Source organism: Triticum dicoccoides, chromosome 1B, assembly GCF_002162155.2.
Source record: "Triticum dicoccoides isolate Atlit2015 ecotype Zavitan chromosome 1B, WEW_v2.0, whole genome shotgun sequence".
NCBI lineage: Eukaryota > Viridiplantae > Streptophyta > Magnoliopsida > Poales > Poaceae > Triticum > Triticum dicoccoides.
The window spans coordinates 554,193,679-554,207,033 of record NC_041381.1 but is presented as its reverse complement, the minus strand read 5'-3'; the positions used below and the strand labels follow the sequence as shown (position 1 = coordinate 554,207,033).

The 13,355-nt window shown below is 44.2% G+C and overlaps 1 protein-coding gene across 1 annotated transcript; it reads right to left on the bottom strand.

Annotated features, from left to right (window-relative positions):
• Positions 1-1,192: 1,192 nt before the first annotated feature.
• Positions 1,193-1,819, bottom strand: LOC119308319 (triphosphate tunnel metalloenzyme 3-like). The gene has a single exon (XM_037584427.1). The coding sequence runs from the start codon at positions 1,817-1,819 to the stop codon at positions 1,193-1,195; it is 627 nt and encodes a 208-aa protein (XP_037440324.1).
• Positions 1,820-13,355: the final 11,536 nt, after the last annotated feature.

The window sequence follows — 13,355 nt, the reverse complement described above, 5'->3', positions numbered from 1 at the left end:
TTCGATATGAATTCAGAGGTTGCTTACGGTTTTAATCTACCAATCACTATGATGACCAGATGACACATAGTTAACTGCAATACTACACGCCCTGCCCTGTTCATCGCTTAGGGCAGCAATGTGGTCACTGGCTAAAGATTAAAAAAATTCAGGCGCCTGGTTTGAACAATAACACACGCCCTCCCCTGTTCCCAAAAAATACCATCAACATGGCCACTGGCTAAAGTTTCAGGAGTACCCATTCTTGGAGTCTGCCCACTCGAGTCCTAAATGCTTTAGCAAAGTATAAATTACAAAGGTTAATCATGTGTTGCTGCATGTTTCAGAAATTATATGGTAAGGAATCAAGCTATAAACTCAGGCATACCTTGGTATCTTGGCCTTCTAGTTCACCAAAGATCAGGTTCAGCCTTTCAGGTACCTAATAAGAAATAAGAACATATTTGTCAGGTGGCAACTTAGATACCAACGATGACCGTGTATGCCTGAGACCAAGAAGCAGCTCATCAGGGAGGTGGGTTAAGACAAGAAGCAGCTCATCAGGGAGGTGGTGAATCTAAGGATGCCCATCTGCACCAGAGAGCAGAACAAGATGTGGTGTGGTGAGACTGCAATAACAGGCTCATTGCCCATAACAATGTGGCAGACATACGAAATTCAGCTTGTTCCTAGCTACTCCCTCCATTCCTAAATATAAGCCCTTTTAGATATTCTAATGTGAACTACATACAAAGCAAAATGAGTGAAACTACACTCTAAAATACGTCTATATACATCCGAATGTAGTCCGTATTGAAATCTCTAAAAAGGTTTATATTTAAAAACAAAGGGAGTAGATTGTATGTCCTGTATATAAATGGACCCGAGAGATGAAATTTATTTCTTTCCCCAACCAGACATACCAGCCCCGGCTTCTTCCCAGCGGTTGTCGGATCACTCCAGGACAAGATTTTTTACGAGGATTGAAATGCAAACCCTTGTGTTGCTATGCTGCCACCCAAGATAGTATTCTTGGATGAAAGTTATCAAATACCAGAATGTAACAGAACTAAACATTACATTTTTGAGATTTGAAATCACTCGCCACAGAACAAGCCTATTGTCGCAAGAAAGTGCTAATGAAACACAAGTTTTATAGCAACCACGGTTTAATCATCATTTGGGACACGGTAAAGACCAACCACAAACCTAGTCACGGAAGCAGCTTCCCGGCCATGAAGCACGCGAACTTATTGCTCCGGGAGTACTCATACGGCACCCCAACCACGGTGAGCAGCTGCTCCAGGACCTCCTTGGCCTGGTCGGGCTCCGCGGTCTCGCACTCCAGCTCGTAGTTTGTGCCGAAATCGAAGTGTGTCTCGTCGAGCTCTAGCACGAGCCCCTGCCCCTCGCCCTCCTCGAGCTCATACACACCGCGGGTGTTCCGGAAGCCGCCGAGGCAGACGAACGGCGCTTTGTCCCCGCCGACGCCGTACTCGTCGAAGACGAGCCGGACGATGGGGGAGTCGACCGCGCCGAGACGGGCAGGGTTGTCGACGCAGGTGAGGGCGAGGGCGGGGTCGAGGGGCTCCACGACCTCCTCAATGCGGCTGACGCCGGCGTCGATGCGCGGGGGGTGCTTGAGCGTGAGGACGGCGTAGGAGGGGTCGCAGTCGTCGGTGCCGTAGAGGCGGACGTCCCGCTGGGCGGCGGCGGTGGCGGCGGCGGCGGCAAGGGGCCGCGCGGGGGCGTCGGTGCGGAGCAGGCGGGGCGCGAGGAAGGAGGAGAGGCGCCGATGTGCAGCCGCGTCGGGGAGACGGAGCTTGATCTCGATCTCCATGGGGTTGGGGTTGCGACTAGGGCTGGGGGGGCGGGGGCTGGAAGGGGTGGGCGGCGGCGTCTACTCTGGGAGTTCTAGGGATCGAGAGGAGCGGACGAAAAAACCTCCAAAAAAAACCTACGAAAAAAAACCAGTGGAGGGTGGGACGAAAAAAAAACGGACGAAAATGGTGGGACGAAAATAAAACCCGGAACGCGACCTATCAACTGAGACATTAGGAGTAGAGACTTCCTCCGTCCGGAAAAACTTGTCATCAAAATGGATGAAAGAGGATGTATCTAGACGTATTTTACTTCTACATACATCTCTTTTTATCTATTTTGGTGACAAGTATTGTCGGACGGAGGGAGTACTAGTAGAACGTGCCACGTGCTCTTAATGTTTTTTATTGCACCTATATGAATACAATGCATATTAAATTTTGCATGTATAGATTTTATCTGATTGCGCATATAATGTACATTATATTTTGTATGTAGAGAAAAGATAGCCTGCAACAATTAAAAAATAATTGAAAATCCATCTCATCTGCAATGTAACTCGGAGATATATACATAGAGAACAATGATCCAAATAATTATATATTACAAACTAAGATCTACTTGACGTGATTAAGATATTACCTTACAATGTCACGTATGTTGTTTTAAGCTTCATTTGCACGGTATTTTAGCATTTGTAATAAAAATTATTTCTCAACTTATAACCATCCTACACAAGCAATATATATTATATGTCAAAAATAAAGCTTTGGAAGGATAAAGCACATAAAATGACAAATGTTTGACAACGGCGCGCCGGCGGAACTTTGCGCCGGACACGCACGTGACGTGCGATTCCCTTTCGATCAAGGGCTCTTTATTACGCCAGGTCACTCGTCCACACGACCCCACCCGCGTGCAGTTCGCTCCTTATCCAGCTCTCAACTGTTCTTCCTGCAGCTTCTTCTCTCTCTCTCCATGTGCGCTTGAGGCATGTCCCCTACAAAGCCCATCGCCTAGAGCAGATCCCACTCGCCGGCGGCCGCCCCTCCTCCCCCTCCTCCCCACTCCCAAATCCCAGCTGGGAACGACCGGCGGCATGGACCAGCACTTTCATGAGATTTCATAGGCGCTCGCTCAATCTCCTTCTCGCTGACCGGCAAGCCGGTGGCAGCCACATGCCATTGCTGCAACCACGTCCTCGTCGCCGGCGTTGGGCGTGTGCGTGCTACAACCATGGCGAGGCAATGCTGTGGCCAGCGTCGTCATGGATGTGCCCATACACAGCTCCGCTTTTTTCTTTATGTAGTGCTACAACCGTTCGTGGGAGATGCTACATACGGTGGCGAGGATGCTACAACTGATAAACTTTTTTGCTGGAACTAACTATTGAATTTGTCGCCAATTTTTGTTCCTGGAACCAGTGTTTTGTTTTGCTACTACCGGTTACTCCGTTTGCTATTACGGGTGACCAATATTTTTTTGCTACACCATTCGTGAAGATGATGCGACCTCGACGACAGGCTACATCGACTGCAAACCGCGAAGTATTTGCTACCACCAGTGACATGGTTTGCTACCGCCGTATACAGCGGCTGGCCGACGTCAAATTTTCTTTGCTACAACCGTGTCGTCTTTTTTTTGCAACCGACAACCACGGAAGCTACAATCGGTTAACATTTTTTGCTACAATGGCGATGACAGGCGGCACCGGCGAGCTTTTTTTTCCTCGAACTGATACCCTCTTTTACTACAACCGGCCGACTTTTTTGTAGATGAAAAAGGCTTCAACCAGGTACTGAGAAAAAAAAGGTGGAACCGTTGACAAAAAAAGCTTCAGTTGTAGATGCAAAAGCTTCAACTAGGGCACTGTGCAACCAAAAAAGCTTCAACCATTGACAGAGAAAGCTTCAACCGTATATGTAAAAGCTTCAACCAGGACACTGTGCAACAAAAAAAGCTGCAACGTTGACAAAAAAAAGCTTTAATTGTAGATGCAAAAAGCTTCAACCGGCGATAGAAAAAAGCTTCATGGAGGCTCGCGCTTCCGTGAAAGCTGCAATGGTCCAACGAACTGCTACATGAGTGATTTTTTAGTTGTACATTTATACTGAAAAATATGCTGGAAACACATAACGATTTTGTTTCCATAGTTTTTTCATTTTTCACGTGAAAGCATTACCTTTTTTGTACAACGCTACATATGTTTCTCGTTGTTGTAAAAGTACTGAAATTATGCTACAAACATATGGTTTTTTTTGTGCGTTTTTTTGGTTTTTGTTGTGGAGTTTTGCTGCAATGCTACATACAAATACAGTTTAAAAACAAGTGCAGATTTTCTGTGTACATTTTTAAATGAAACTATTGTGTGCAGATAGTATGGAGAAGTCACATCATCATTTGGATGAGCTCCTCCCACGTGACAGCATGCAACCCCACGGCATAAGGCGCTGATGCACATGGGGCAAGCAACTTCCGTGCAGTACAGGTGGACCACCAGCGTAGAGAAGAGAAAAGGAACGACCTGCACGGACGATCAGACGGATTAAAATAGTCGAATCATACTGCGTACGCGCGACCGGCCGAAACTTTGGGCCGGTGCGGGGCCTATCAGTCGCCTATTTTAATGAAACATAGCCAACCTTTTTTACCACAAAATCAATCTTCTTCCTTGAACTATTATTTTTGAAGTGCTTTCTATTGACTTCTCTCTTCTATATGCACAAAAAACAATGGATCCAAAGAAGAGAAGGATCCAGAGATGTTCATACCTAGAGGCAATAAGCAATTCGTTAGTCCACAGCGACGACAAGTGCCAAGGCTCATGCATTTTAAGTCCATAATCCCAACCTACACCACAACCCAACAAACGTCGACATCTTCTTGCTCCACTAAGAAACATCTACAACCGTACTTGGCAAATCTGACCCCTCAAATGTCTGCGAACGCGCCCGAGCGTGTCCGTGGACAGTGACCAGTCACCCCTAGAAAATGCATTCCACATATGGATATGTTAAATTAAAAAACTCAAATCCATAATATTACATGCAACGCAGCGATCTTTGATCGGGGCTTCGTCCGGTTTCGCTCCCGCCCACCGGCTCCGCCTAGGCCATGTCCGACGGTCGGCTGCGCTCCCCAGAGTGTTGGCCCGGTCACCGGCAAGGTAGAGTAGGGCATGGGACACTCGCAGGCTCACGAGACTGAAGGCGTCGTTGTCTCCAATGCCCTACTCTTCCTCGTCGGAGCCCGGATCCCGCTGCGTGTCGATGGACGTCAGATCGATGATGGATCCATCAAGGGTCGAGCCGCCGCCGACCACCATGATGTGGGTTGCGGCGCCCGGATTGATGCGCCATATGGGGCGTCGGAGAATGCGACTCCGCCTCACGGACGTCCACCGCCGCGAGGGTTGCCGCCGCCTCTCGCGCCCGATGCCTTACACGGCGGGCATGTCGTGCCATGGCCTCGTCGGACGAGGCCCATGGTGCTTCCCGATGCTCGGTGCGCCAACTAAGGGGTTGTGCGTCCGCCAGTGTGTTCGGACGCCAGACAGACCGCACAGCCTCCGGCGAGGCATCTATGGATGGCCTAGGGACGGATCCATGCACCATTTGGGCGGACGCAATGGATTTCCGACGGATGGAGTCCGAGCAGAGCCGTGCACGGGCATCCTCCCTAGCGTGGCGGAGCAGAAGTCGAACGGCCATCTCCTCCTCAGGGCCGCGTGGGGTGAGCTCGGGGTCGATGAATCTACATGTGTAATAATTTGAAAATATCTAATTAATTACATTCACCTTCGTGCTTTTATTTTGTTCTCATATCCTCCTGGCACCCGCTCCCCATAATTCCCTTCCCTTCTAATCTCATATATCTCATCTACTTGTTCGGTTAGCACACATGCACTATTGATAAGCATTCAAATGTGACCAATAAATATCTGTATTGTAAGCATTGCAAAATAGTACAGCTGGGTACATGTAACATAACAGTGAACACTTTCATGCCCTGGCTATCTGATACTCCCTCCGTTCCAAAATAGAAGCACTCCTTCCGTTCCAAAATAGATGACTCAACTTTTGATTTCTGAAACCATTTCATGCCCAAGAAGGATCTGAAAGCATTAGTCATTACAAGAAAATAAACAGAGCTGCTATAATAACATGCTTATGGTTTTCAGAAACTCAACATTCTCGGTTTGTGAGCTTCTACATAAGTAACATTGCGATTTGTCACCGTGGTGAATCCATTATTTTGGCGCGCTTCTCTTCCGTGCAAATTGTAGAAATGAAAAAGGGCATGTGAGGTAGAAATGCGAAAAAGGAGTAGCTAACAAAGGGAAAGGGGAAGGGAAAGTGAGAGGAAGGTACACACATGCATAATACAGTTACAAAAAACTTCAGAATTGTGTGTTCCCTCCGTCTTCTTAGTTAGACATACAAGATGTGAAGTTGCTTACTCTGTTTCTTACAAAAATGTAAAGATTAACACCATTCATGTTTCAGTTAATGTCTAGTCCTCAGCAAGGAGTATCATTTTGAGCGTATAAAAATTTCATGGATACGTGTCCTTACAAGCTAAAGAATTGTTTTTGATACATGAAAGTGGCATTCGACCATGTACCCAGAGTGCTGCCCCAGTAGACAGGAGCTATTTGTATACTTATTAAGGGCAGGCTTTCTTTAGCAGCAACCCCTGAAAGCTCTGTAACAAAAGAGCGTAGCTTGTAACTTCAGAGCACTACTCTATGGTTAGATACCTGGAGGCTTTCTTTATTAGAAACTAGATGATACCCCGCGCGTTGCTGCGGGAGATCTTAGTGATATGCACACGATAATACATAAATCGAATAACTTTGTTCGCATAGTGGATATCTGATCCGAAGATGAAAAAAATGTAATGGATATAGTACTTCAGACTATAATTATGAAGATTGCAATTTATTGATGTATGTAAACACACTAAGAGCAGAGTTCCAAAATGGATACACTATGAATGGTAATCCACATTTTGTCATCTTGAGATACTATGTGTCATGTGTGACTCCGGATGTAAATCAGTCTTCATATACGCATATTTATGATTCTATAAAGAATAAAAAGTAAACACAAAATTTGGCCATTGTAGTAGCTTGCTTTGCTTGATATTTAATGATGGAGCTCCAGTATCAACAATAAGAACTAAACCAATCATGACCATCGAAGCAAAAGAGTATCAATTTTTTTCTTTTATTGCTGAAGTGAGTTTCAATTCCTTTCACTTTGAGGGTGAAATGTGTTTGCTGCGAAGAAATCACACATGAAAATGTATAAGCTACATTAAGCAAATAAAAAAAAGAGGGACAATTCTTTTGTTCAGGGCTCAGACAAAAGGCATATCTTGAATTTTTCTTTCAGCGATTGAAAACTGGACACAAACAACATGGAGTCCTGCAACCAGATACTACAAACCGCTCATTTGAGTTGTGGCACTTAACTTCTAGTCTATCTGTATGATCGTCATTATGATCCTTCATTGGTATATGAAAGCAAGCTTATGCCTACAATATAGTAGGGTAACATAATACTAACTAATTAGCAAAGGAGACATATCTATGTAAGTGTGGCAGCAAAAGTATGTACCAAAAATAACACCATATATGGATTAATAACCAAGATTTAAGCAAAAGAGTATAGGTCGTTCTACAATCCAGCAAGGCTTAGTGAACGGAGATGAGTGGCAACTCCAAAAAATATATAAAACTAAAGGGCTGTAAGTAAACTGAGTATATACCATAGTATAGAAAACGCATGCATGTTGTTGATGATATGTTCAAATATATCTACCTTGCTCAAGAAAGCAACAAAATACTTTGTTTCAACATCTGAAGAACCACTTTGAATATGTTATGCATACTGCAAGGTGCAACATAAAAAAGGTCATCCTAAACAATGTGAAGTCCATCGTAATTAAGTATTTTTCTTAAACCTTCCTTTCGTCCTCTCGAAACAAACTTCTACTGATGGTAGTCCTGGACGCATTGAATCTTTCCGTATAACTGAACGTTGCATTCCATATTTCTCTGTTAATCTTCACAGTTCCTGAGATGCGCAAAAAATGATAGCAGATGGTCAGAAATGATGCATTTTCATATTTCAGAATGCAAAAAAGACATTATATGATGAAAATAAACATAAGAGATCCTCACTTTTGAAGAAAATCTAGGGAAAAAATTATCAAAAATAGAAGCGTACAACCTACAGTATATACTTTTGAAGTAAACTAGTTAAACTGTGACCAGCCCATTGGACCGTGCCTATATGTTGTATCTACTAATCACACCATTTGATATCGGATCAATTTGTGGCCTCGCAGAACTTACTTGGTGGCATAATCCACTTGGTCATCCTCAAACCGATGGATGCGTAGGCGTCACAGCAGCCGATTCCACCTCCTTCCCGTGTACTCCTCCATAAGGGCTACATAGCAAGTCAACTCGTCTGTGCTTTGAGTTGTTGGCAGATCTGGTCTGAAGAGACTCTGCCGGCCATCAGAGTGCCCACGGTAGTGGCCTTCCCCTGAAAACAGCTGAGGCGATCGGTGCAAGTGAAAGGACGCAGAGTTAGCCACCGGGGTTACCGGACAGGCATCGTGGTAAGGTTGTCGCCAAGTGGCTCGCCGAGGTCACACTCGGCGGCGCCGATGGGGACGCAGGGTAGCGGGGTCAGGGCAACGTCGCCGGGATCGTGAGCCGGCTCGCCGGGGGTGGCACCATATGCCGTGCCCGGCTCGCCGGCGGTCGCTCGGCAGCGTCGTTGGTCCTCACCGGATCACTCTGGAGGAGGGTTGGCGTACTTGATGCACATGGACCGGGGGTGGATATTTAGATTTGATGCGTCGGTTACGAAGGGGGCACAGGAAGCGAAAAAGGGGGAAGTGGAATCGAAAGGACGATTTGTTTGCAATGGAACCGGACGTGGGTTTACTCTCGATGTTTTGCTGACGTTGTCGGACCGCTGAGTTGGACGGGCTATATATGTTGAAAAAAATAGAAGTAGTGGGTGATGTTGCTGATGTGGCACATGTGATGAGGTGGATAGGCTGCATGTCAAGAAAAATAGGTTAATGAGGATGAGCTATTTAGGTACTTCCTCCGTCCCAAAATTCTTGTCTTGAATTTGTCTAGATAAGGATGTATCTAACACTAAAATGTAACTAGATACATCCGTATTTAGACAAATCTAAGACAAAAATTTTAGGACGGAGGGAGTATTATAGATTGGAAATGCTTAACTACCTCAAGATTAAAAAATAGGGGCAGCCCGGTGCATATAGCTCCCATTTGCGCAGGCTCCAGGGGTTAACTGGTCTAAATATTGTTACAAAATTTACACCCAATTTCATGAATGGAGAGTGTAGTTAATATGTGCACAAATATGATGCACCACATAATTTAGTCAGGCTTAAATATGAACACGAAAAGGTTGGAAAGGACTTACTAAAAATTATTACACTGCAAAATTCATGGCTGGCAGAACCATGCTTCGGTTTATATAGAGAAACCAAACATATTTTTTCTCCAAGTTGTTTCTACTTTAAAAAAGTGATAGACACTAACATAGCTCATGTTTATCTTATGTAGAAGGAAGTAGATAAACACTATGGGCCAATGGCAGCAAAAATTACCAGCACCTAAAAATGTAGAAGCTACATACCACACATTGTACACTGTCATACAGTCATGGATTATGAGTCCAAGGACGATTAGTCTATGAGTCTCAACCTCAGAACGACTCGTCGACTCGTAAACCTTGCATAGACTTGAGAGCTATCACCTTCCATGTGACCCGTGGATATGAAATATTAAAGAGACGGAGGAGATCTTCCTAGGAGACTTAATGAATATGTCTGACTTTGGCTACAACCATTTCTCTGGTTTCTTTGCTTTTACCTCATTCACACATGTCATGGTGGCACAACCAGTAATAATCTTCCCAGATATAAAAACCGATACAGGAAAGAGCTTTATCGTTCTCATGCATGATTCTTCCTGACAAAATAGAAACAAAAGGCAAATCTGTATCTAGTGACAGATAATGCCACATTACAATTAATTATTCTTTAAATGCCAGATGATACATGGTACTACAAACACGTTTACAACATAACAGAAGGTATTGTAAAAAGTCATGTGAAGATTTCCTTTCCCAAATGGTATATGTCAATAGAAAATTGCATAAATGGTCGTTGTGAGGAAATAAAGCCTATGGTACATCTGATCTGGTTACCTTGATCTTCCATCGGACAAGATATCTTCACCATCTCGACCACCTCTCTCACAGCCTTCTCATGCTTTGGTGCAACTGGCCATGCCCAGCTTCTCATCATCCTTCCACCAGAATCCTTTCCATCCTTTCCAAGGTGCCTGGCTAAGGAGGCTAAAAATTGCACTCTTAAGCACAAAACATACAACAATATAATTGAACCTAAGAAGCATGATGTCTGCATAACTTACTCTCACCATGTTTGTCAAAACTACCATAATACTACTGTGTAGCCAATCAAAAACCTTGGTTACCTCTTTCCATGAACAGTGAGAAGGTCAATATGTACTCAAATTATTTTTTTCATCACTGCATCATTATGAACCCTTTGTTCTTTGCATGAAGAAAGCTATTGGCTTAAAGAACACTACAATCTGGTGTTGTGCTGTTCAGTCAAAATTGGAAAGTGTTGTGTTTCAGCTCTATTCATGCATCATTGAATCCAACAAATAACATCAAAGAATCCAACAATCCGAGCAACGTTCATGCATCATTGAATAACATTCAAAATAGGAACCTAGAGGATGGTAGAGGAAGAACAGACCTTACAGTTGCAGGGGCCAGAGTTACTTTGGTAAAATTCGGCCTCCGTGTAGTGCATTCAGGTTCATAGTCTGCAGTTGTGTAACTTCAGCGTCCAAACTAATGCTATATAATCTGTTAATATGGAGAAATTATAGAAAAGCTCGAAATTTCAGCCGGAGGTAAACGAATAAATGGATCTTCAGTAGCCATGCTAGTTGGTGCGATTCAAACTGATCATAATTGCATGTAAAAAGGATTAGGCATTCATTTCAAATCAGTTACAATTCATAAGAACCATGGATGATTGCCAAAGTGATGAATGCCAATCCATGAATGGGCAGACACTAACAACCCAGATCAGAGATTGGTGCAGCCTTCCTTGCTAATTGTATGGTACAGAATCAGAATGACTGCTTGCTTCAACCAATTCGCGTAGTACAGCTTTGTAAGACATAACCGAAGAACGAAGAATCAGTTTAGGTACGGAAGGTGGATGATTTGCTTCTCCTAATTAGCGTAATACAGATTTCCAAATCTTACCCGAAGAAGGAAGAACAGGCTATTTAATCAGGTCCGACTGCGTTGAGAATGAAAGGGAAACTTCGAATAGATTCAGAAACCACTTTACTAACTCAAATGAAAGGGAAAAAAATGCATGATGGGGATGAGGTTCTTGAGAAGAATGGCACATAACAAATACACCACGTCGTTTTTATGCATCAAACCTGACACTCAAAAGTCACAAAATACCACTGCAGTCATAATTCTAAAATGTAATAAAACTATGCTTAGAATATATTTTTATGATAAATCTAACTATGGTGTTCCAGTTGTAGCAGTACAATTATATAGCTGGTGAAGCAAATGCTATATCTTAAATTTGAAGCTGCAAAAGGGGCTGTTCGGACTCTCTCCACTCTCCAACTCCATGCCGGAGCGGAGCAGGATCTAGTTCTAATTTGAGGAGTGGCTGGAAGGTCGCTCCGCTGGCTCCGCTCCGTGGCGATTTGCCGAACAGGGCCAGAATATCATGATTGCCATGAGATCCGATAATGAAAGGTCAACTATCATAATCTTTTCATATATATGTACTAAGTGGTACTCAAGGTATGGTGTCACTGTGATGGCTCACATAAAATAATTTGATTAAATAGTTGCAAGCTAAAGAAGTGTAGACCATATTAAATAATTTAGTTAAACATTTACACTCAAAAGAGTTTCAACCTTACCACTTAATCTTGTTTTATCGGCAGAGTTGGAACTCCACTCCTAAGTAAACAGAGACAACCGAGTTAAACATCCGAAAAATATATCACATCTTATCAATCTTGTGGATCTGAAGTTTTGAAACCAACTTTTGGACACTGGAACTTGCATGCTGTAAAATCTACAGAAGAAAGTTGAAACAAAGCAACAATAAATGATAGAAGAAAGAGAGGCATATACCGGAATCGAAGCAGATGGCACGTATTCAATTTTTGGTAGTCCCTGACCAGAAATATTTTATCCTCGCTTTATAGGCTATCTTCCCTTCGTTTCTGAAAGTTTTTGTAATAAGGAGAAGCTGTGGCTGCCCTGCTCCTGCTAGAACCGTCGCCACTCCATGCTCTTCTTTGTAACAAGATGATATGAAAGATATATCACTTAGATTATTTTTGCTCAAAGCAGTCCCCATAATATATCAATGGTGTCAACACTGCTACAGACATGAAGGTCTTAAACTACTACTTTCAGATCTATTGGAGCAAGGAAATTTTGAATAAGATACTTTATTCAGCTTCAGTGGATTTCAGGAGCAAAAATGGTCAATGAACAAAAGCTACAACAGGTGTTTCCCTCCTTTTAAGGGTTACCAGATAACAACAGGCAAACGTCACTATGTTGGGGATCATTGCAGAAATTAAAAAATTTCTACGCATCACCGAGATCAATATATGGAGAGACTAGCAACGAGAGAAAGGGGAGTGCATCTTCATACCCTTGAAGATCGCGATGTGGAAGCGTTACAAGAACGCGGATGAGGGAGTCATACTCGCGGCGATTCAAATCGCAGAAGATCTGATCTAACGCCGAACGGACGGCGCCTCCGCGTTCAACACACGTACAACCCGGGGACGTCTCATCCTTCTTGATCCAGCAAGGGGAGAGGAGAAGTTGAGGGAGAGCTCCAGCAGCACGACGACGTGGTGGTGGAGCTTGCAGTTCTCCGGCAGGGCTTCGCCAAGCACTACTGAGGAGGAGGTGGAGTTGGAGAGGGGGAGGGCTGCGCCAGGGGCAAGGGGTGAAGCTCCCATCCGCCTCCCCACTATATATAGGGGTGGAGGGGGCTGGTTTCTTGCCCTCCAAGTCCATTGGGGCGTTGGCAAAGGTGGAAGGAAAGAAATCCCATCATTTCCTTCCCCACCGATTGTTATCCCCCCTTTTTAGGGATCTTGATCTTATCCCTTCGGGATATGATCTTATTCCTTCTAAGGGGAGATCTTGGTGCGCCTTGACAGGGGTGTGGGTCCTTTCCCCCACTACCCATGTTCATGTGGGTCCCCCCATGCAGGTGGGCCCCACTCCGGAACCTTCTAGAACCTTACCGGTACAATACCAAAACATCTCGAACATTTTCTGGTGGCCAAAATAGGACTTCCCATATATGAATCTTTACCTCCGGACCATCTCAGAACTCCTCGTGATGTCCGGGATCTCATCAGGGACTCCGAACAACATTCGGTAACT

What these genes read in the sequence shown, in the direction of transcription:
- LOC119308319 (XM_037584427.1), bottom strand. Translation starts at nt 1,819, where the DNA reads ATGGAGATCGAGATCAAGCTCCGTCTCCCCGACGCGGCTGCACATCGG.